Source organism: Dreissena polymorpha, chromosome 3 (genome assembly GCF_020536995.1).
Source record: "Dreissena polymorpha isolate Duluth1 chromosome 3, UMN_Dpol_1.0, whole genome shotgun sequence".
NCBI classification, from domain to species: Eukaryota; Metazoa; Mollusca; class Bivalvia; order Myida; family Dreissenidae; genus Dreissena; species Dreissena polymorpha.
Window position 1 is genome coordinate 97,494,098 of NC_068357.1, and position 26,219 is coordinate 97,520,316.

At 37.9% G+C, this 26,219-nt stretch overlaps 2 protein-coding genes across 2 annotated transcripts in view; both read left to right on the forward strand.

Annotated features, from left to right (window-relative positions):
* Positions 1 to 351: 351 nt before the first annotated feature.
* On the forward strand, positions 352 to 21,630 carry LOC127873436 (uncharacterized). The gene is made up of 10 exons (XM_052417296.1): positions 352 to 524; positions 9,413 to 9,470; positions 10,690 to 10,833; positions 11,136 to 11,378; positions 11,702 to 11,757; positions 16,986 to 17,618; positions 18,047 to 18,109; positions 18,387 to 18,779; positions 19,354 to 19,500; positions 19,850 to 21,630. Exons 3-10 carry the CDS (start codon positions 10,761 to 10,763, stop codon positions 20,099 to 20,101), a joined length of 1,860 nt encoding a protein of 619 aa, XP_052273256.1. The 5' UTR covers positions 352 to 524; positions 9,413 to 9,470; positions 10,690 to 10,760; the 3' UTR covers positions 20,102 to 21,630.
* A 3,154-nt stretch (positions 21,631 to 24,784) lies between these two features.
* LOC127875447 (uncharacterized) overlaps positions 24,785 to 26,219 on the forward strand; it is an 8,636-nt gene continuing 7,201 nt past the window's right edge. The window contains exon 1 of the mRNA XM_052420510.1: positions 24,785 to 25,225. Within this exon, the coding sequence (XP_052276470.1) occupies positions 25,006 to 25,225 (220 nt within the window). The 5' untranslated portion in view covers positions 24,785 to 25,005. The remainder of the gene's footprint in view (positions 25,226 to 26,219) is intronic.

Sequence of the window (26,219 nt, forward strand, 5' to 3'; positions counted from 1 at the left end):
GTTACGACGACCATGTATAATTTTTATGTTACATCTAGAACAACTAGAAGAATAGACGTCTTTGTAAGCACTCTCTTGCAGTTTGGAAGCACCAGGGATTCCGCTAAATGATGCAAATCCCGACATCATTATCAATTTGTCCCTGGTCATTTTGATGAACTCATAGTTAAAATTTACACTTTATTTTATTGTGAATTCATTTGTTAATGAATTTGATAAAAAAAAAATATACATGTTGCTGTTTATAAGCGTGAAACTTCGCGCGAAAATTACGTCATTAGAAAATGCATTGTGGGAATGTTTTGGTTAAAGTTACCGGTGGTTAAATTCCACTATGCGCGGTTAGGTTACTTTGCGGTATATCGTGTTTATACAATCGAGTTACCTTGAAGGTAACTATACCTGAATAACCGCAAACTTACCAAGGTTTGAATGTTACCGAGCGGTAACTTTAACCAGCGTTTATACAATCGGGTGCTGGTGCCGAACTGCAGGGGGTCACAGGCTCGATTCCTCGCTCAAAGGTAACCTACCAACTAGTTTTTCGTATGAGACGTTAAACCGCGGTGTAGTGTCATAGATGCTTTACACCTCGCACGAATAGACCCGGGGTCGTTTTTAAACGTTGCATCTCTAGTGTCTCGTATTACCCACTGTAGCCCATCTAAAAGTTCCGGTGCAAGGAATAAAAATCTACTAATACTTCTTGATGTGGTATACTATTTTCACAAAGGTAAGATCGAATACCCGGATGGAGTTTTATCAACGCACACTGCGCAAGCACACCAGACACAATCCGTTTACAAAAGGGGTTAACACATAACACAGTACATATAAATATACAAAATATTAGGTTAGTGTTGATTATAGATCAGGTTAATCATGCGAGGCTTAGAAAACAAAAAGCACGGGCCTTGGCGAGTGCTTTTTCGTTTTCGTGCCGAGCATGATAAACCTGATCTATAATCAACACTAACCTGTTACTCTTTTTATCCCACTTGTTATTTTGTAAACCCTTTTATTTAAACAAAATAAGTTTGACTGGATAATTTCGCTGGATTTATGAAGTCATTTCGTCGAAATATTGACGTGATTTCCTGCCGTTGATTATAGATGATACTTAATCAACGGGGCTTTAATCAACCGAATTCGCTGTAAAAGTGGGATAAAAAAGGGATCATCGCCTTGTACCGGTCCATGCAAATCATAGGCTCATTAGATCCGACATTTTAACACCGACATTTAGTCAGAAAATAAATTTCCTCGACAAACAGTGTAAGCTGTTTGTTGTAAATAGTTGGATGTAAGGTTACTTATTTCTTAACTCGAAATCATACTCACACATAGTAGCTATAACGAATTTTATTTATCATCTAATGCACTTTTAGTTATTCCTTACATATACACGTCCTCACATTAGACTTTTTATTTATTGTGTATATATAATTATTTTATCAATAAAAACTGTTCCCATGAAGCCGCTGAAAAACGTAACTGAAAAGTTTCAGAACCGTGAACTTCGTTATAACTTTGCGTAAGAGTAGAACTTGCGCAGGCTACGCACATGAGATGTGGGTGTCATCTAAGACTGGGTTGTGATTGGAAACAGTGGAACGGAACTATTTGTCGCGCGTCTATGTCTATGTTTTGAATTGTGTGACATGATGCCGTTGACACATATTGGGAAATAGTAGTGCACATACGTTCTTATAGAAAACAGTGTAACTACGCCTTGATAAAAAAGTACTGTAGTTTGGTGATTAATCGGAATGACTTTGCTGGTAAGATTTAGATTGTTGGATTATTTTTAATTTAACAAGGGACCATATAAAAAATCAGCTGTTAATAAATAACTATGTTTATCTCAATGCAAGTCGGCAATATGTCAAGAATGTTTATTTTTATTTAGCAAGTTTGACCACAGCGTTCGCATGCCGACGATTCACGGGCAAGAAAAGAGCTGTTCACACCATACATACTAGCCGTACGACGTTGGTATATATGAGCCGTGGTCTGGGAAAACTGGGCTATTGCATGTGCGTAAAGTGTCGTCCCAGATTATCTTGCGAAGTCCGTACAGGCTAATCAGGGACGACACTTTCATTTTTATGTGGAACTTTTCATTTCAAGGACGTCCCTTCTAAACGGAAACCCAGTCTATGCGGAAAGTTTCGTCCCCGATTAGTACATGTATGAAGACCAGTGATCCCAGTACGTGGCTCGTGTAACCAATGATTTTTTCGTGTCGAAAATTAAAACTATGAATTGCATATTATGAAAACAATTTGTTGATGAAATAAACGCCATTACCATTCATAAGAACTATTTGATTCATCGAAAATATGGACATTTGGTGGGTGGCATGGTTGTATAAAGGAAAATTTTACCAATATTCTATATTTATGTTAAAGTTAACTTTGTACAAATTCTGTTTTCAACTCTAATTTTAACAACTAAATCCGAAAGATATTTCTTGATATTTTCTATTCCCGTTTGTTCTCGTTTTTCTAACGGACAATGTCAAATGATGGACGAAAACTAATGAGACTCAGGTTAAACCGTGAACTAGAGAGTTTTTGAATTCTGATTAATATTTTTGTAATGAATGATGAAAACGCATTACCATATATATTGGGAAATAATATTCTTAAAAAAACATTTAACAGGATTGTATAGGGCGATAGAAGTGATACACGGTAACTTCCGAATTCTTTAGCCCTTGTAGACACATTTAACTAGGGAAAGAAATGGACTGTTTACACGTCTATATAAAACAATTCAAACAGTTTCATTATATAAATTTATTTGATTTCTAAATGACAACCTTGTACAATGATCAAAAGATAAAGACTCATACGTAACTGTCCTTTATAACAGCAAACTACGAATAAGCGGCAAATTAAGAACAATTAAGAACAAAATAATACTGATTAATTAACGCTTTACCCCTTAGAAACGTATTTTCACGCATTTACCTTAGAAAGTTATATTTAACCTAAGAACTTTCTTACTAGATTCAAGTTTTTAAGGCTTCATATCCAAACCTTAGATACGGATGAGCAGCAAACAGCATACAACCTGAACAGCCTGCGAGTTACACGCAAGCTGTTCTGGTTTTATGCTGTTTGTACAAAGCCATTTTCATTTGGCTTTTAAGTGAGAAAGGGTTAAACCAATTTAATGATCGAAAGACTTGATAAACCGTGTATATGTGCTGACTTAAGAATGCGACTTTTTAAATGGTGCATGTACATTTTCCTTTTCTATAGTGGTTGTTTTTCAAGAGCACTTACATTTTTATTCCAAAGAACTTGATAAGTAATGAAATTGTATTATACGTCTGATAGTTAAAGAAACGAATTCAAACAAGACACCAATTTTAATGTTCAAACTAGCATTTTAACGAATACTAATCCCCATGGACCGTTCTGGATCTAGATATGTTCAGTGAATGGTTTCCTCATCACTTTCCAGACAAAGCAAAAGTTTTTATTGTTGCTTGCTTGACGCTTTACGTATGCAACTTAGTATGATATACAGCAGTAGGTGCGATATCGGATTTTCGCGCGCTTTCAGTGTGCCATGGGATGCCTTTGTCGTGGGTTTCCTCGTATCGTCGTTAATATTAATATAAGTGGGCGCCGCCACAACGAATGATGTCTACTGACTTCGGGTTTCCGCGGAAGCGTGAAGTCCAATCAGCACATTGACCAGTGGGTATCATTTGTGGCAAAGGCCAGGTTTGCACTTGAGTCACGTGAGTTGTGTGACGTGAACGCGCGGGACGGCGTAACTTTACATTAATCGAACGTTGGTTAGATTTGAAGACTTTCATAACACGAACGCTTGTGGCATGTTGCTCGCTTTAAATGGCGGCGCGTTTCTTGTGCAACTCAAGATACCTCGTACCAAGATACTGCTTAAAGTCATCTGCATGGATCGATGGAAACTTGATCGCCACGTCCATGACGCGTCTGCCACTGATCTCTGCAGATGGGGCGTATCAAATCACAGCCCTCCACGTTGTATTGAGTTTCTATATTTATCGCAATGTCCTGTACTAGTATACCCGGTGAATGTGCCTGTCTTTTATACATCGAGCATCCGTTGGAAAACTCCTTTTACCACCACATTCTTAACGTTTAGAGCGCCGCCGTCGTCGGAACGGACGTCGGCAAAAATAGCCTACTGATAATCTGACGCCGCGCAACCGTTTATGTACTCCGTCAGCGTGGAATTCTGCCTGTATCGGACGCTGCCGCCGCTCGTCTGGATGTCGATTTTCGGGAGGCTGCAACGCCGGCTGTTCTTTAGCAACGCCGTCATTTCGTTCTCAACCAGACGTCCACGACTGTTGATGCTATCGAAGTGGTTTCATTGGATAAATCCGATACGCGATTTTGGTGTTTTGGCTTGAATATATTTGGTTCTCCCTCCATTATAAATGTTCTTTGTTACAAACAAAACTTTTCCAAACATATCATCGACGAAATCGTTTAAACGATAAGCTGTTCTTTTAAAAAATCGTATAAAACAAGGCTCAGAGCTCTACATTCTGCATTTACGAACTTGGGTTTTCTTATACTTAAAACACAAGCACGTTTACAAGGTACCCTATATATCAGTTATATGTAGGTATACATGTATATGACAACTTCATGTGTACAACACTTATTCGCAAACATCTGAAAGACTTCAACACTTACTGTTGATAGCAGCCCAATATTGAGTTTGTTTCGGGAATAGTATCAATGTATTTCCAACCTTTTAGATAGCTTAAAAAGACTTCACACCGATAAATTGTTTATAACTTGTATACATATTCGCTTCTATTAAGCTTCAATGCGCGATTAATCCAATATATTGTGAGTTAACTTTGCATTTTGTTTAAAATGCAAACACTATTATACCATTAATACACAATTCATTATATACATTGCATATAGGAAACATCATGCCCGTTGATGTTCACACTTTTTCTTTTAAAAAATTATGAAAGTGAAAACTTTTTATGCTTAAAGGGATCTTTTCACGCTTTGGTAAATTGACAAAATTGAAAAAAGTTGTTTCAGATTCGCAAATTTTCGTTTTAGTTATGATATTTGTGAGGAAACAGTAATACTGAACATTTACCATGGTCTAATTTTGCCATTATATGCATCTTTTGACGATTTTAAAACCTAAAAATTATAAAGCGTTGCAACGCGAAACGATTGAATAATTTGGAGAGTTCTTTTTTCGTCGTTAAATTCTGTGAAACTAAGAAGATTGCTTATATAAGGTATAAAATACGTCAAGTAAGAGTACTCGGCGGAATAGCTCAGTAGGCTAATGCGTTTTTACTTCAGGACTCTGCCAGGACTCCAGGGGTCACTGGTTCGAAACCTGGTCCGGGTAATGTTCTTTTCCTTTTTTAAATTTTATTCTTGATTTTTTACTGGAGCTTTAACGATCCAATGTTTACATTTATCGATATAAAGCATTTAATGAATAAGTTAAAAAATGCCAAAAATCTGTGAAAAGGCACCTTTAATATTCCTTCAAGTGATTTTATATAAAGCATTGACTGATTTTGTTCACGATTTCATACATAAAATAATATATAGATTCACGTGTATAGTTGCCTTTACAAAAATAAATGCAATATTTTGCAATCCATGAAATTGAAACGATAAATTTCACGATTTATTGTTTTAATGATTTAAAATTTGATTAATAAAGATGATAAAACGAAGTGTAGGGCTTACGATTACGCTTTCCAATGACCGCATTGCAAAATCCAAGTGACCATATTTCATTATACAATGTTAATAGGATTATGCAGTTTATGTTATGGTTTAACGATTTCAAACTCATTCGATAGTATCTGTATTGATTCGACTGATCATGTGTTAATTGATTGGGTTCTTTCTATTTGTTTGAAATATATGAATTATTTAAAGAGCCAGAATGTATTTAAGTTATATATGCTATGAATGTTGTTTATCTTGTTTGACGTGCATTTTGAAATAAGTTGTATTTGTTGATGTAAGCGATAATGCCTCACACGCAAGTTTGAGAATACAGCTATCGAAAGCAAACATATTAGCCTCGCTCAGTGAAAACGGGGTTTAATGCATTCGCGTAAAGTGTTATTCCATACCAGCCTCACTGTGTAGTTCGCACAGGCTTATCAGGGACGAGACTTTCGCCTGCACTTGCTTTTCGCAAAGAAGATAATACCTTTAAAAGAAAACATACCAATGAATCTGAAGGTGTCGTCCCTGGTGAGCATCTGCGGGCTTCACATGATAATCTAGGTCAACACGTTACGCACATGTCGCAAACCCCATTCCGAGAGTGTAGCGGATCCGTGGTCTAGTGGTAACACACTGGCTTCACAATCCAGAGATCGCTGGTTCGAACCCCCGCTGCACCTAACCTACTAACTCGTCTTTCGCATGAGACGTTAAACCGAGGTGCAGTGTACTAGGTGCTATACACCGGGCACTAAAAGACCCAGGGTCACCTCTGGAACGGGGTGTCTCCTGTATCTTGCACTATCCTTCGTAACCAACTAAACGTCTTTCTGGGCGCTATGGCCATATGGGAGACAATCCCGGTGCACTCGATAAAAAAACAACAACAACAACACAACAACCATTCCGAGAGCGAGGCCCATATGTATCAGAACATGTATAAACCTGAAGTCATCTTGCAAACATCCGTTGCAACATCAAATGTTACATTCATGTTCATGGCTTCATCGTGTCATGGGCGTTCTATTAAACAGTCTTTATTAAATCATATTCAATTATGGATCGCCTAATGAAAGACGCTTTTCTCAGTATGAAATATCAGGTTCATCCTCATTTTGGAGTTGTATCAGTGAATGGTCCAACTTTACCACGAGATTGCCCGACCCCAGTGAAGTTTTTTACTTATAAGATCAAATGCTCTTCATACGTTTCATTGGTTTTACAACAACTCCCGATTATTGGCGCGAAATAGGATTGTTGTTGTTCTTTGATATAATATATATCAAAAATAGGCGACGCCAGATTCAACTGGCCGTGCACTATGTCGTTTTGTATGAAGATGCTGAACACCTGTGAATAGGTTTACTTCGATATAACCAAAACAACGAACCTTTGACTGTTTTATACGAGCATATATTTTTCAGGTATAATATCTAATATAAAAGTCTTTTTTTCTGAAGTAGGAAACCTTATTGACGAGGAAAGTCTATACAAGCACATTTTATTGGAATGAAGGATACCCTGTATATGAGACAAAATTAAAACCAAATAAATAGATATCGTTAAAATAACATGTATAAAACACGCATTGAAACCTCGCGCGCAATAAAGTTACCATCAATAGTAAGCGTACCTCTTCAATCCTTCGGTGTTAGACCTTATTTCGGGTATTAGGCTTGACCTCACAATCCGGTTATCCAAACTAATTAAGACTAATCCCTTACCGAGGCCGAACGTTCGCTGTGAAAACATTAATATTGTGTTCATATTGACTGATTATAACAGGGTAGTTATTCAGGATCAATTCTAGCGGGATATGCATGTGTTTAATTGATACTTCACAACAAAATGGTAAGTCACTCAAGACGTTAGTCTTGTACGTTTACTGTAGTGTAAGCCGACCGTTGTTTCAGACACCATTCACTCGTTACGCTGTCGTTTACATTTAAACTTTCGTTTGTTTTTGTGACGTTTATATTACAATGGTTGTTATCCAGTAACATCTTAATATCATCTTTACATATTTTCACGTAAATGAAAGAATTTAATATGTCATATGATGTAGTTTAAAAGCAGCATTTGTGAATCAATTAAAAGCAAAACAAACAGTTTTAACAAACAGCGCTTTATTGTGATGAAGGTTGTTAATAATCACTGAAAATAAATTACTTTTTATACGTATTTACACGAACAGAACATACAAGTACATCACAACCAAATACATGTAATATACAGAGCATTTTGACACCCCATTCCATACATTTTTTAATTGAATTCACACATGATTTAGCTATACATTATAGTTCTTATAAACTGTTATAATAGCCGTTGTTTTTAAAGGCTTTTCAAACGCGTCTTTGTTCGAAAAATCTTGACACTTTGGTAAAGAATCAATATTTTAAAGAAAAATTGTTTACGATGAACATTTCAAGGAATGAATGGTTTTGAATAAACATTTCCAAAAACGAATGGTTTTGGCTCAACATTTTAACGAAATCATGTTTTGAACTGAATACTCTATGAATGGAAGTTTTGGAATCAACATTTCCAATAACGAGCGGTTTGGAATAAATATTTCCAAGAAAGAGTGGTTTGGAATCAACAGTTGAAAGAACCGGTGGTTTGGAATCATCACTTTAAAGAACGGGTGGTTTGGATTCTACATTTGATAGATCGATAGGTTTGGAGTCAACATTTCCAAGAACGAGTGGTTTGGAACCAACATTTCAATGACCCAATGGTCTGGAATCAATATTTACGAGAGCGAATCTCTAACTTTGCGACAGAATGTGATGTTGTAGGGCAATGCTGATTTACTGTAGATAATGACCTATAATCCCATACAGATATCTACATAAAAATATAACTTTGGTAATATTCGACACCATTGAGTAATAACTCAATACATAAAATTGTTCTATTAATAAGGGTTTGACGGCGTTGCTTCCGTATAACCTTTCTACTAGTAACTTATGATTAACATTTTTTGGCGAAATACGCATGCGCGACGATACAGTCCGCGAGAGAATAAAATATTCCCCCAAAGTATAGTCGTTTTGTGTTAGCATTCATGAGCGCCCGTAAAAACAGGTGATTGCTTTACCCGACGGGGTAATCACGCGACGTTCGTGCCAAGACAGGTATTTTTCGCCGTTTCATACCCTTTATTACTTTGAAATGATTTTTGAAAAACCGCTCAATTTCAAGCCATATCAGAAAGAAAGTGATTTGAGTTTATTTCATATCAAAATTCGCTCTATATCTCGACTATACTCGCCACGAAATTTCTTAGCGGGATCACAAATTACGGTACTCGCAAAGAAAATTCGTAGCGAGTCAGGTCGAGATATAGAGCGAATATTATTAAGAAATAAACGCTGATGACTTTTTTTCTGATATGACTGGATAGTGAGAGCCATTTAAAAATAAATAAACAAAAGTAATACAGGGTCTAAACAGCTAAACATACCTGTTTTGGCATGGTCGTCGCAATCTTCATCGTCACGTGATTAACCCATCGGTTTTCGGACGACCATTTCATCTTTCATCATTGCTCCAGGATTCGAAATGTACCCGAGAAGCGATACCTTTGTGGAAACATTGAAATTCAGTGCAACTGTGTAAGAACTGTCTAAAACGTTAATCTCAAGCAATGTTATTTGTCTATTTTTCAGCCCGAACCAGGTCCACCCGGAAGTAAGCAGACGGTCCTCACGAATGAGCAGATTGCCGGTATGTACTAAGGCTCGATTGGTCATTGTCGGCTCGAGTACTACTTAAAACTACCCCGGTTACTCTTAAGTATACTTCAATGTACCCAGGGTACGAACAATATACTAAAGCGTATCCGGGAATACTTACGCTAAATTGGTCGTTGCCTGTTCTTTTTTTCAGATCAATGTTCATAAAAATATATATGTCAATATTCTGTAAAATGGCCTCAAAATGTTCGAAACTCATGCTCAAAAAGCATACTCTAATATATAATTTCATTTTCGAAAAAAATCAACACTATCAGAACTCCTCGATTGACAAAAACAATACCGTTTTACGGTTTTTGATAGAGCGTTTTACGACATCGGCTTTTGGCGGGAATACAGGTCAGGTACAGAATAATTTTAGCTGGGAATATTTTTAGTATATTTTCCGTACCCGGTGTACATTTTATTATACATAAGAGTACCCGAGGTATTTAGGTAGTACCCGAGCTGACAATGAGATATACTAAGCGTTCCGCAACCTCCGCGCAGAGATTTGACTGGAACCAGCATAGCCCTTCCGTTATGTGTTTCAATCTTTTTGATGAATATTATTTAAAAACGATCGTGAGTGTTTGAATCAACTTTTGTAAAAAAAAATACAACATCAACGTGTATTCCATTCTAAAAAGAGATGCACGAATATCAGTTAACTAATTGTGTTTTGTTTAAGAGCCATATTCACGCTCTATCCCCGTAAGTATAGGCACCAATCAAACAATCAATATTTCCTCTTTTTAAGCAGACATTGTTCTGTTACGATAATATTTTGATGCAATAGTCAAAGTATATATTTTCAATGCCACACAAAATGTTTTCAATTGCAGCTCGTGCAAAATAAGCCTACTTCAATGTGCATTTTCCTTCATTTAAGTCCCTTTATCAAAAGCGCGCATTTGTTTAGTTGCGTTTGATGTATATTTAAAAATTACAGTGTTCACTACCGTAAACTTTTCCAAAGCTCACTTAAAATTCTGCGGGGACTTTTTAAAAAAAGATTTGAACGTCTGGTAAAACCGAAACATAGGTATAAAGCAACCATATTAAATGCTTTAAAAACATAATCTTAGTTTTAAAATATAAGACCGTATTCACCGTCGATATGCCTCTTTAGCTGTATTTATTCCACAAAATTTGTTTGAAATTATTCGCGAACAAACCTTAAGGGTGAGCATACATCTTTACCCCTCCAGAGTACAGAGCGGCATTTCAAGAGTTCGATGCCAACGGTAACGGCAGCCTCACAGTGGCGGAAGTAGGCGCCATGTTGACCGCCCTTGGCAAGGACATCACCAACGACGAGTTACACGAGCTCTTCCGAACAATCGACATAAATGGTGGGTGGCAGTCATATCTCTCCAGTCATAAGTTGTAACCACGTGCCTGCCTTTCTAACATATTTTATATTTCGGTTTATAACAATTCTCTGAAAGTTGACATTAATCGGCCTACTCATGCGGTCAAATCCTTGTCTTTCGGGTAGAACGTCACATTTTAAGGCGAGTTTATAATGCCATTAATGGCTCAATGGATATGGCTTAAGCCGCGGATCAAGGGTTTTGGACGTTGCATTTATGCCACTTTAGTTTTATCATAAGATTCACACAAAGGTGACCACATTTTTAACACCATGTTGTAGGCGACCAGAATATAGACTTCGACGAGTTCATCTCCTTGATGGAGATCGAGTTCAAATCAAGCCAATCGGAACGCTTCATTCGGGAGGCCTTTGCCGTGTTCGACGAGGCCGGAGACGGACACGTGACCACTGAGAAACTGAAGCAAGTCATTCAAACGCTTGAATGCGGCTTTTCTGAAGAGGAGCTTGACGAAATGATACAGTACGCGGACGAAGACGGGACTGGAAGGGTAAACTACGAGGGTGTGTGTTGTTTCGGACAATTTGTGAGACTTGTTTACCATCGCTTGGTTTTAAAGTAGCAATTCTTCACATAACCACTTAGGAATTCGTATTTATGTAATATGCTTTATACGTGTATATAGCATGCGAAATGAACCAATGGGTCTTGTATTCGTATTTCATTTATTGATTGTCAAACTGCCAACTTGTTCTTTTTAACTGATTTAACATATCAGAACGTACAAACTGTATCTTAAGTTTCAACGATAAGGTCATATTTTGTATTAAAAAAATATTAATTTAAATAAACATTTAAATTTAATGGCGAATTCTATAACTTGTAGGCTTGATTGGTCTTCTCAGCTTTGAAAATGAGACCCTACTCACAGCTTACAAGAAGGTATGTCGGAAAATGTATGTTCTTGCAGTAATCTTTTTATATTTACTAAATTATGTAAATCAACACCTGTGGATCAGACTTTGAACTCTTCGTCGTTAAAAAGACTAAAAGACAAAAAGCATATGTCTATGTCTATGTTATACTGCTTACAATCGTTAACGATTATTATTAGCAGGCGCGTTGTCTGGAAACAGTGTTAGTATTTTTGTTATGTGCAGATGAAAATCAGGGTGTTAGGAAAGGATAAAAATAAGTCTTATATACAAGGATAAAAGATAAAAGCACAGCTATGATTTAGAATTTGAAGTTTGGAGGAAGCTGCTCAGCAAAGATGTTTAAGCTGGCGCTTGATTGTATTGAGACAGGTAAGCTGTTCCATAGACGAATGCTCCTAGGGAAGATGGAATTTGCATGGAAATTCGTCTTAGAATAAGGTATCAGGAATTTCAGGTTTCTGGTTGGTATTAGATGGTTGTGGTCAACATGTACAAGATTGTGGTGGATCTTGTAGATGAATGTGACTTCGCTTAGTTTGCGGTGTTGTTCAAGGGTTTGCCAATTTAGAGAGGTTATCATGTTGGACACACTACTAGTGTAGCTGTAGTGTAGGTAGATGTATCTGGCAGCTGACCGTTGGACCTGTTCTACCTTATAGATAAGGTACTGTTGCCAGGGATCCCAAATTGTTGAGCAGTATTCTAACTGCGGTCTTACATAAGTTTTGTATGCTCTTGCTTTTACTGCTTTATTTTTGGTTTTTATGTTGCGTTTAAAGAATCTTAGGGTGTTGTTTGCTTTTGAGGTGATGTTGTTGATGTGTTTGGTCCATGTAAGATTGTTTGTTATTGTTACGCCTAGATATTTTGCGGCGTCAGTTGTTTTGAGGTCTATACCGTGAAGTTTATATTGGTAGAGTATGGGCTTTCGTTTGCGAGAGATTCTAAGTACTTCGCACTTGTCTGGGTTGAATTCGATGGACCAATCTGACTCCCATTTTTCCAAGCAAATGAGGTCATTTTGGATTGTATGAGCGTCAGTGGAGGATTTGATTGTGAGGTATAGTATGGTGTCGTCCGCAAATAGTCTGGTTCTGCTTTTGATATTATCAGGAAGGTCGTTTATATAGGATAGGAATAAGCAGGGCCCTAAGGCTAACCCTTGGGGAACACCTGAGAGGACTGGGAGATTTTCAGAGTTTTGACCTTCAACGACGACCTGTTGGGTTCGGGCTTGGAGAAACGAGTTGGTCCATGAGGTAACCTGGTCATTTATGCCTAATCTTTTAAGTTTATGGATAAGTTTATGATGGTCCACCTTGTCAAATGCTTTGCTGAAGTCCATGACAACGACATCTGTTTGTTGACCATTTTCGAGACTGTCATAGACTTCCTGTGTGAAACCAATCAGTTGCGTCTCACAGCTGTGTTTGGATCTAAAACCATGTTGGTTGGGGTTTAGGATGTCATTTCTGTCATAGAAGGACATGATGTTAGACGTGAGTATATGTTCCATTAATTTTGAGGCTATGCAGGTAAGTGAAATAGGGCGATAGTTAGCAGGATTACATTTTGGACCTTTCTTGAAGACTGGGGCTTACTAATGCATGCTCTCAGTCTTCTGGGACAATACCTGTTTTAAGGGAAATCTGAAAGATATGGGTGAGGACAGGGGCTATTTCTCTGTGAAGTTCTTTCAGTAACCTTGGGAATAGTTGGTCTGGCCCTGAGGCTTTGCTCGGATTTAGGTCTTGAAGTAGCTTGTCTACACCGCCCTGAGTTATGTTGACATGGGGCATGATTGGGCGATCAGGTGGAGTAAGGACTTGCTTGCAGGACTGGAGTAGACTCATTGGTTGGGGTCTGGAAAAAGCAGACTCAAATTGTTTATTGAGTATGTTGGCTTGACTTTTGGGTCTGTGAACTTTTGGCCATTACTTTTTAAGGGGGCGACGCCACAGTTTTCAGTTTGGTTGGCCTTAATAAAGGAGTAGAATTTCTTGTTTCCTCCAGGTTGGGAGTCCTGAGAGAATATGACAGTGTCTAGGTAGTTCCAGTAGGCAGTCCTGATTTCTTTTTGGACGAGACACCTTGTGTGCTTAAATTTATGTGCTAGTTTAGGGTTGCTGGGATTTGACCTTTACATTCTTTTGTATAGTTGGTCGCGTTTCCTTATTAGTTTTATGATTTGGTTGTTGACCCATGGTAGATCACGACGCATTTTTGTTTGTTTGGTTGGGATGTGGATTGGGCTGAGGCGTGTGAGTTCGTCCTTAAATAGAGACCAATCAGCATTTGGGTCAGAGTGGTTTGCTATTTGGAAAAAGCTCGAGAAGGTCACAAAGTCTCTTGAGGTCATCCCACTTCGATTTCCTAAAGCATTTAATGTTCCTGATTGGTTGAATTGGGCGACCTCTGTTAACCTTGATTTCGTGGAATATGATGTCGTGATCTGAGGAGCTAAGGGGTGGTAACGTTGTGGTGCTGTGTACTTGGGCTGGCATATTTGTGAGGAATAGGTCTAAGGTATTGGAACCTCTAGTAAGGCAAGTAACCATTTGCTGTAAATTGTAATTAACCAAGTTTTCTTGGAAGTTTGTGTATAAGTTTCTGTATCTGCAGGTTTCTGTTGGTGCCTCTGATGACCAGTCGATGCTTGGCATGTTGAAGTCGCCAAGTATCCATATAGTGCTGTTATGTGGGATCTGTTTAATGGATGCCCAAAGTTCATTGAGGGACTCCCAATCATTTTCATTTGGTTTGTAAAAGGAAGAGATGTAGATATCTCTTATACCTTTGATTGACAGTTTCGCCGAAACGGCATTATTATTTGTTTTAGTTGGGGATGCTCTTGTATAGGGAGAAATCGTTTGATTACGATTAGGGTGCCTCCGCCTTTGCCTTCTGACCTATCGTCTCGATAAACTTGGTAATCGAGTTGGTCAGGGAAGATTTCAGAGGTGTTTATCTCTAGTTTTAACCAGGTTTCTGTTAGGCATGACATCTGGTTTTATTTGACTGATGACTTGATGGAGGTCAGGGATTTTGTTTTTAATTGACCGGCAATTTATGTTTAAGACACTGATTCTTTCAGATGGCTTTAGTTTTTGGACTGGCTTGACTGTATGTTTTTGTTTTGGATTTGGTGTTGATGTGGCCACAGGTTCAGCCCGAGGGTTTCACTCTGAGAGTTGGTCCCTTTCAAATGGGCCGATAATTGAGGAATCATCTCTTAAGGAAGTATCAAGTGCTAGTAGAGGTGTGAACATGGTATTCTCACTAAGAGAATTGAGGGAGTCGGCTAGGGAGGATGAATAATTTGTGCATCCACATTTAATGCAATGCCAAAGGAGTCTGACAGACAAGAGTAGGTGGAATCACCAATACCCTGACAATCTGCGTGAAACCATATTTCACAGGCATCGCAGAGGATGCCCTTTTGTTTCCATGTGACTGCTTTGCTACAAGTCCCACAGGGATACTTTGGTCCAGGATTCAACTCAATATCAGACATCTGGGTTAACAACAAACAATGCAGGAATATTAGGCATGTTTTTTGCTTACCTTGAGTGACTTTTTGGGGGATAGATCTGTTTTTGAAGTTTGTTCAGATTAAGTTGGTTTGGTCAGATGGTCCGATTTGGAAATCCTTCTGGTTACAAACATGGTGCGGAGTCCGCCCTACACAACTATCTATGTGTCTAAGGATGGATTGGTAACCTACTATGATAATATATAGGGTAAGCAGTGTCACACTCAGCTTCATATTTATCCGAGTACTGGTCCACTTTCGACCGGATGTTATGAGCGGGAGATAACGTACATGGGTGGGTGGGGAACCTGACAATACCGGTTACCTGAAAAGACCTAAATCTTGGGATTGTAGGTCGATCTGATAATAAGAAGGTTAGTATAAGTTAATATACTGTTCTTACCACCTGTTCTGAATGAGTATTACAGTGAAATAAATATTTTTATAGGTGAAAATTATAAAAGTTACGACGAGAACGATAATGTGTGACTGTTTCCGACGCATGCGCATACATCCAGCATACCGGTAGTACAATTAAATATATTTTTTCACACATACATGCTGAGCACGCGCTGACTTTTAAGCAAAACACTGACAGCTGGAAGACATTTGACAACACACATAAGGACCTCATGAGTGAATTAATTTATTTTCTAAGGGCTTATGCGTTTAAGTTGGACCGATTTCTTGTCCTATGTCGTGTACTATGTGTGGACGTCTCACAAGCAAGCACATGAATACATACGGAATATTACGCTAGTCAATTGTTCCAAGAGTTTGTATCACTCGTGGCTTGTGTGATGACGATTTTATTGACGTATCACACGAGAGGCAGAGCCTCGAATGTGACGCGAAAAAGCACAAGCCACGAGAGTGATACAAACTCTTGGAACAATTGACTAGCGTAATATTCATTTTATTATATACAACAACTAACGAAAACAGTTAACAAATGTATTTTTTACTTTAACAAAACTGACAAAACAATGACTAAAACGGTACGACATAGTTTATTTAAGACGCGTATGAATACAGTTGGAAATTAACATGTAAACATTCGAACCGGGAAAACACAGGTTTCCGACACGCTTACCTTAATGCCATCGTTAGTTCAATTTTTATAACAATTAAGTTGACAACTTTAATCCGATGTTTATAACAAAAACGTTTAAACGATATGCACTTCCACTTCTATCTTCCATGTCTTTATCGAAACTTAGTTTAAACCACACTATTTTAGTGTATTCCTATCGAAATATACATTTATGCATGATAAACACAAACTCCAAAATACGTTTTAACGCATAGTTTACTGTTAAAAAACACCACGTCCGACATGTCCTTACAGAGTTTAGATTAAACTATTGTGCTTTGTCACAGAAATGACGTCACACGATGTACTACGTAATATATTTCGTAATATAAAATATTTCTATTTTCGGTGCGTGTAATGTGACGTCATTAAATGGGTCGAAGTAGTCCGGCTAGTATGGTAATACGGAATTGGAAACAGTGCGTAGCGTAATACGGGATTTTTTATTTCAACGATTGATACAACCTGTATTTTGTTAAAAGCATTAAACAGGTATATAATGTAATAAATAAATTTACTAAGTTGCAGCATGCGGAGAAAAGAAGTAGTTCCACGTAAAAAACCATTAATATCACGTCGTTTAAAACATGTTTCATGTATATTAAAGCGCGAGCGGATTGAAGCAAATGAGCCGCCAGGAGAACCATCGTCTTCTGGACCTCGTTCGAACAGATCTCCCGTGCCAAATTCTTCACAGAACGAGGTCAGCGATGGGCCAGAGGTCAACAGAGGGTCGCGTGACAACAGAAGTTCATCGGCACATCACGTGACACAAACGCGGGACGCTATGGTGCAAAGCAACATATCTAATGGCATCTCGGTTGGCGGAACAACAGTCCCAACACGTAATATTAACAATTATAATAGCGGAGATGATACATCTAATGTAACCAACCAGGCGGGTAAAGCATCGCGACCAAATGCCCACGTTGATACACGTAAAACATATACAAGTGAAGTCCTTAAAAATAAAAAGCAAATAACTGTGCCAACTATGGCTGAAATTGCTAGTCAGTATGAACCAGAACATTACAACAAATTCAGCAGAAAGGTGCCCCCGGGAGCGAAAGACGTTGCGTCCTACGGCGAGAAAAAGAACATTGGTTATTCGAACGGAATGATTGCGACGTCTGTTCAAAAGACAAAACCAAGAGCAAGTGACGTCAAAACTAATATTGACGTCACGAATCAAAAGAAATCAAGGCTTACAGGCGGAAAGGATGAAATTATTGATGAAAGGGTATGTAGATTCCAGCAGTGTGTACACATATTAACAGCTATACACTTTCACAGATTTGCCTTCTTCTCAGGTATGGTAATGCATGTGCTGGAACATAGCGTTTTTCGTTCATATTTAATGGATGTCAAAATAATGTGACATACTTAAAAAAAGCAAGTAACTTACTGTTAAGAGTTTGTTATTTATTCCTGGCTCCTAATACCGTAATTTGCAAACAGTGTCAAGAAAAACCAGAAAACAAGAAGATGGAACCAACTAGGCCTACGTTGGAAACCAAATATAAATTGAAATAATACATAAATCTATTAAATTTTGACATGTCAATTGCCGCATATATATTGAAAACTGTATTACACAATTATTCTACTAAGATATCGACGAATAAACGCATGTGGGATGTTTTTCATGCTGGCATATATATTCTTTAGATCGCGTTTGAGAGAAAAATACAGAAAGAGAATCAAAAACCAGCTGGATACGCAAGGGCACAGGTATGGCAATCACTGTAAAGCTAATGCAAAGAGTAAGCATTAGAGAAACATGCGAAAACATATAAGACGCTTCATTGTTCTATTTCATGGCAGTACTTACTATTTCTCGAAATTAACTTCAATAGTAAATTCAAATGTTCAGTGTTTGTGTAGAAGACAAGCGAGCATTTTTACCAGTAAACCTTATTCCTCTTACCAAGCCATGGGACCATTCGTATTTCATTTAGTAAAAGACAAACTACATTTATTAATTATTCTTTTTTTTTCTGAAACACAGGAAGCAAAGTTCTACAAGGATCCTAGTTATTATCTCAAGAAGCGAACAAGTATTAGCCCTACGCAGTGGGACATGAGCAAGACAGACATCCAATTTGAAAGACCGCAGCGTCACGGAAAAGGAGTCCATTCGTCCGTGACGTCCATTGACGGAAACAAACGCTCTCGACGTCCAAGCCTAGTTGATAAGGTGACGTCACGCAGCGCGGACTTCACTGGAAGCGTGACCAATCGCAGCGGCATGACGACCCGGATCTCGTTCTATAGGAGAGGAGTATCCCTCGGGCAACAAAACCGGAAGGAGACAACAGCGGTGGTTCATGGGGAAAAAATGTATCACTCGCTGTGGCGCAAGGCGTTCTCGAATGCTTTAGAAAAAATGAAAGAAAATAAGGTATTGTTTATAAGTTTTAATTTAATTATTGAAAGACAAGTAATTAAAACAGTGAAAACCCTTTAAACACGAAAAGAAGTATGCATAATGTCATCAATATATTTTCGCCTGTCATTTCGCAACTGTAAGCTCAAAACATAGACCATGTGCTGACAACATACCCTTCCAACCCCCGGCATTTTGCGGATTATGTATTTAATAACGTAGCAGACCTAAGCTTTAGTTTGGCATCCTAAAGGCGAGTGTTTATTGTTAGGTCATATTTTAAGTTCACGTGTTTAACGCTTTTTAGGGATGTACAAACAACCAGATAGCGTTTTCTAAGAAGATGTGTCACTCAAAGAAATTAGACAACTTTCTGTAAGGTCAATATTTAACTTCAAGGCCACCAATATGAAAAACAAGAAGATTAACATGTGTCTTTCAGAAACTACTCCCATTTATTCCCCCTCCACCCTGAGCGGTCTATTATAAAATCAATTGAGTATTTTTTCATTATTGCAAAAACGCAAAGTGAGACATGCAAGATGTTCATTATACCAGTTTTAATTGATAATTTTCTCGAACGACCTAGACAAGAAGGATTCTTTTGTCCACTCCGGTCATTCTCGACGAGGAAGTTGAGAAGCGAGCACGTGACAGGAAGCGAGCGGTCACGTGGAAACCAAGGCGCTTTCAAAGTGTGCCGGTTGTATCGCCGTCTTTAGATGATTGGTCGTCGGTAAGTGTGCCGTGCTATGTTAAACAAAAGTATGCTCAATTTGGTGAAAAAACAACAACAACATATGTGTAGAATAGTTGTTTGTATACACTAAACCGACCGACCCTAATTTTTATGGTTTTCCAGTTTTCCGTTTTGGTAATAATCGATCACATTTGGTATTTTTTCGAGATGTTAACAGCAGAAATCACCATATTAGTTTTGGCCTTATGCTTGTTTTATCCCTGGAATAAATAAATATCCTTGCGAAAATGGTGGTGGTGATGATGATGATGATGATGATGATGATGATGATGATGATGATATATTGCTGATATATTGACAATCCTTGTTCCTCATTAACATTTAGACCGGCGGCAAATCCTCGCCAGATTTTAAATTCCTCGCCCGTGGGCCCTATTCGGAGAGATTCAAACAACAGTCTGGCCTGCAGGTGGTCATGAGGCAGCAACAACAGCAATATGAACAGCAGCAACAACGCCGCCTTGCGGAAGTGAAAGAGCGGGACACCACGAGTCCATCGCTCTCTCCAGTTATACCCAAACGCAGTACCATAGTCACCAAATCCGGTTTAAACCGGATGTTTAACATTCAGGTTTAACAGTTGCGTTCGTTGATTATAATTTATGTATTTCTGCAATTGTTGTTTGATATACAAGTATTTGCCATTGTATACCGCGTCGAAGTAAACCTGTCGCAGTTGCTATTGATCGTATTTTATTGTCGCCTTCGTCTTAGCACTTGATACAACAAGTTGTTTGTTTCTGTTTTAAAATAATAACAGAAGGACAAACTGTACTTTTTTCCGGGTTCTTGCTAATATTAATTTAGAATCCAAACAAGCTTTCAGAGCAAATCAATTTTACTGTGCTGCTCAATGTTCAATTCGCTCAAGTATACTAACGTATTCAGCTCAAAACCGATGTATTCGTCAATCTCCACCAAGAATGCTTACAGTTGTTTTGTCTGCGATGCCATATACATACCCAATCTACACACAGTTTTGCTTGGAATAGTATGTTGATGTATTAAATTTTGTGTATACATGTAGGTCCATGAAATATATAAAGTGGAGCTATCATACTAACCCCGGCGTCGGCGTTCCCGTTCCCGTTCCCGTTCCCGTGAGCGTTGGAATGTTAAAGTTTGCGTACCACCTCAAATATTTCCTATGTCTCTTGACATATTGCTTTTATATTTTTCATACTTTTTTATCAACATAACCCCAACCTATAAACAAGAGCAGACAACTGTATAAAGCATTGTGTAAGAATTATGGCCTTTTTTCACTTAGAATATGCTTATTATTGATAAATCTATGTAAAAGTTTGCGTACCACCTCAAATATTGTCCCTTGACATATTGCTTTCATATTATGCATACTTCTTTACCAACATGACCCTAATCTATCAACAGGAGCAGACAACTGTAACAAGCATTGTGTAAGATTTATGGCCTTTTTTCCCTCTTAGAATATGCATATTATTGATAAATCTATGTTAAAGTTTGCGTACCACCTCAAATATTTTCTATGTACCTTGTAATATTGCTTTTATATTTTGCATACTTCCTCACCAACATGACCACAATCTATAAACAAGAGCAGACAACTGTATCGAGCATTTTGTAAGAATTATGTTCCCTTTTTATACTTAGAAATTTGAAAATTTGGTTAAGTTTTGTGTTTAGGTTCACTTTCTTCCTAAAGAATCAAAGCTATTGCTTTCATACTTGCAACACTTACTAACTATCGTAAGGGGACTGTACAGGGCAAGTTGCATAACTCTGGTTGGCATTTTAACGGAATTATGGCCCTTTTTTGTCTTAGTAACTTTGAATATTTTGTTAAATTTTGTGTTTAGATCCACTTTACTTCTTAAGTATCAAGGCTATTGCTTTCAAACGTCAAATACGTTCTTACTATCATGAGGGTATTGTACCTGGTACGTTGAATTTGACCTTGACCTTTGAATGACCTTGACTGTCATGGTCAAATTAATAAAATTTAATTAAATTGCCATAACTTCTTTATTTATAATCAGATTTGATTCATACTTTGACATAACAACACTTACCTGACATACCACAATGGACTCTACCCAAACCATCCCCCACCCCCACACCAGAATCCTGCCCCCCCCCCCAATTTTTTTAAAATTATTTTTCCTTTTTTTATTTTTGAAAGATCATCTAATAAATGACCACACCCCCACATTATACCTCCCTCTCCACCCCAACCCCAACCCCACCCAAAAAGATTTTTTTCTTTGACAATCCACAAATATTTATTTACTTTATTTTTGAAGGATCGTCCAACCCTCCAATCCAAGCTATTGCTATCAAACTTGAAATAAAATCTTATTAGTTTGTTTTATGTCTTTACAAATGTTAAAGAGGTTGTGGAATATATACCTGAACTCAGAATCATCTATAAAGTACAACTTCTTTAAAACATAAGCGATCAATATGTTTTAATTATGGTCCTCTTCCACTTAGAATATGACTATATTACCTTGACCTTATTAAATATTAACAATTTCCCCATGATGGCTTAAGTTATACTGTTAAGCACTCGAATAGTCGAGCGCGCTGTCCTCTGACAGCTCTTGTTTCTCTTGCCGTTTATGATTCCTAGCAAGTAGTAAATATTTGCTACATTTATTTAAACAAAACGCATGCGGTTGTCATAAGTCTTAAAAAATCATTAAAAAGAATCACCGAATTAGTTAAATTGTGCTGGTTGCATTATTTTGTAAAAATATCACGTATACTATGTACTGGAGACCTAGATCTAAGATGGGTCTGTTACATGTAGATAATGCCAATTGTTGAATTATATTGTATTATGACCACTTTGCACACATTTAATAGCCAGACGCTGATATCTCGAAAATACGTATGTCCGTTTTAAAAGGATTAGATTATGCTTATTTTTTTATTTGCATAAACCATTTTTTTAGAATGTTACACGATTTAATTGAATATTGTTTGTGACCTTATCGACGTATATTATATAATAATATATTAATATTTTAGTTTACACTATCGACTTTGATAGTTGATGAATAAGAATCGACGAAACAAGTGATTTAAACAGCTAATTCTTGTACCTGGCGTAAGCATTTCAGTAAAATCGGGTGTGATGTAATTAGTGAGATAACTAATTGTGTTTTTTTTTATAATATGCATAGAAGACTGGCGCCGTTGACGTATGAATATGTGAATATTTAAAATAGTGCTTTGCCAAATATATTCAAACAGTTTGTACGACTTAGGGAAGTCTACTGCACAACGATAGAGGCGTTCCAAGCCAGCCTGGGAACCCTCTCATCCAGCCATTGATACCTTATAAATAGTTTTAACCAACACCACACTTTTACAACTTTTTTTATCGGGCAATCACGGCATTGACACGGGATTTCATAAAAATAAAGAAAAATAAATATTCAAACCACCTGTATTTTTGTTTTGTATAGCATCCATTGCAGCATGCAGTCGTTATATAACGACTGTTGAGCTGTTAGATCGAGAGTAAATACTGCTACAATATCAGCACAATCTTACTAATTGCATACTTGACATTACAGATGAACTTTCTGCATGAACATTGAATTAACTTATATTGCGGTACGTTGTATATAATAATTATTATAATATCATTCACGTATCGTATACGCTGATACACTTTCAAGCAAATATAACTTGTTCAGACGAGGTGCTATGAGCGGGTATTAATTAACATAAAGTTCTGTTCTGTTAGAATGGTTCGTGTATGCCACAAAACAGGTTATAACAATGTTACATATGTAACAACCCCTTCTCCCTACATATAAGATCAAGGTAACACTTCAACTTGCATCTTGCAATTAAAATAAAAACACCACACATGTTTTTCATGTACAGTCAACATGCCATATGCAAGACTCGTCTAGCTAAGAGGCAAAGGTCATACTAAGAGGAGAAACGATATACGTGGGCAAAACTGAACTTGTTTGGACTTTTAACTTACTATCATGACCTTGTAATATAACTCGACACCAAACGTTTTACAATCAGGAGACGACATGTCACGTGAAACACCCATGGTCTTGGTTTAAAGGTTATGGTCGAACTTTGAGGTCAAAGGTAAAGCGACATTTGTATTTTCGTCATTCATCATGTAATAAAACAAGCACAATGTTAACTATATGAATGAGCTCGTCGCGTGTATTATCCTTTTCCAAAGCTCTAAGTCAATGTAACACTTTAAGGTTTAACCCATTTATGTCTAGCGTCTAGAAAAGGCCTTGGCAAACAGCGTAGACTCAGATGAGACGCCGCATGATGCGGCGTCTCATCCGGGTCTTCGCTGTTTGCTTAAAGGAATTTTTGTTTAGAAATATTCTAAATATAGAAATAAATATACCAGACATGCCTAATTTTGGAAATAAATTGATCCACTTTAGAAGGATGGTAGAATACACTAGGCATAAATGGGTTAAGGTCAAATTCAAGCGTTAACCATCGCTTCCAAATAATCCATTCAACGTATTAGTTTTTGTATACATATATGTGGAATTACAATCAACAGTATTAGATTAATACAATTTCTTTCATCCATAGTTTTTCGCACGATCGTTTTTATCGGTCAATTCGCAATTATTTAGAGTTCTGCTGCGTTTTAAAAAAACCATGATAATGAAGGACACGACGAAAGCGATTCCAATTTAAACACCACGCATATTCTCGCAATGGAAACTAAAAGTAGATTTTGATAAAGCTTTGCCCAGGATTAAGGATTTTTTTTTATTGTTGATGGCTAGTTAAACAACATTAACCTAATTCTGTGTTTTATAGAAATTATTCGAACAAATGTTTTCATACATTACCATTATATCAACTGACATGTTGAAGAACGAAACGGTAATGTTGTAATCAAATATGCTGTTATTACGTCTTTGCAACTTCAACTCAGTAGAATTAAAAGTCGAATTAGGAAAAGAACCCGGCATTTCGTTTCTAGGTGAGCTAAAGTGCAAACATAAAACACTGGGCGAACAATCTTTTAAACAAGAAGTGCTCTGAGAAAACGGGGTTAAATGCATACGCTTAAAGTGCCGACCTATAGATAAGCCTCTGCGGACTTCACATGCATTTAACCCCCTTTTTGCATAGCGAGGCTCACATCAAAGTGCGCGTTTTACCGGTACATGGGAAGACTGCGGATACAAGCATTAATCGAATTGGTTGTCATAGTAACGGAAAATCTGAAAAACTGCTGTTGGGATATGAGTTATTTCCCGAACACCTCACTACTAAGCAAAATCGATCCAGGGCGGAGGAATGCAGAACGCGCTTACCGTCGCGCGCTGAGCAAAAACACTAAAGCAAGCGATCTAGGATTTTTCATCGGGCGCAGCTCGTGTGGGAGTAAAGATTTACAAGTGATACAGTGTCGTATAGTTTGTGAGAGCAGTGGAATAATTCGCACGCGGTAGTTTTGTGTGAACATTTTTTTCAGCAATAATGGGTTTTAATACCTCGTCGGTGTGGATTAAAGTTGCAATTATTTGCCTGGCTTTGGCCCTGCTGTTGTTTGTAATCGGGTTTGCCACCACCCACTGGATGGTCTTATCCGGCTACCGTTCATCATCGTACGGGTTGTGGAGTCACGAATATTGCGATCATCACCGCTGCGCTGACAACAAAATCACCGGCGCTCTTTTGCGTCAGTATAAATGGGAAGGTAAAAATAATGAAACACGACAACGGATGATTCTAACTGCAAAATTGAGTTGAGTCGTGCTCTGTAAAACAAGCGGGTTTATTGCATGCGCGTTAATTGTCGTCCCAGATTAGCATGTGCAGTCCGCACAGGCTTATCAGGCTCGACACCGCTTTCCGCTTTTATGATATTTTTTTGCTTCAAGAAAGTCTCTTCTTAGCTAAAATCATGTCCGACAAATTGCATCAACTGCGGTGCGTGTCTGACAAATTGCATCAACTGCGGTGCGTGTCTGACAAATTGCATCAACTGCGGTGCGTGTCTGACAAATTGCATCAACTGCGGTGCGTGTCTGACAAATTGCATCAACTGCGGTGCGTGTCTGACAAATTGCACCAACTGCGGTGCGTGTCTGACATATTGCATCAAATGCGGTGCGTGTCTGACAAATTGCATCAACTGCGGTGTGTGTCTGACAAATTGCATCAACTGCGGTGTGTGTCTGACAATGTGCACCAACTGCGGTGTGTGTCTGACAAATTGCATCAACGGCGGTGTGTGTCTGACAAAATGCATCAACTGCGGTGCGTGTCTGACAAATTACATCAACTGCGGTGCGTGTCTGACAAAATGCATCAACTGCGGTGCGTGTCTGACAAATTACATCAACTGCGGTGCGTGTCTGACAAATTGCATCAACTGCGGTGCGTGTCTGACAAATTGCATCAACTGCGGTGCATGTCTGACAAATTGCATCAACTGCGGTGCGTGTCTGAAAAAATGCATCAACTGCGGTGCGTGTCTGACAAATTGCACCAACTGCTACTTGGATGATTGCTACTTCTTTATTGCATTATTTGTCGTTTAAAAAGGGCGGGACGAAATACGTTTTGCCTGGAGGAAATTATAAACAAATGTTGGTGTTTTAGTGGGGCATTTATTAAAAATGCCATCGACATAGCGAGGGCAGTTAAAATCAAATGCCGTAAACACATTTTTAATTATTTTATATGCA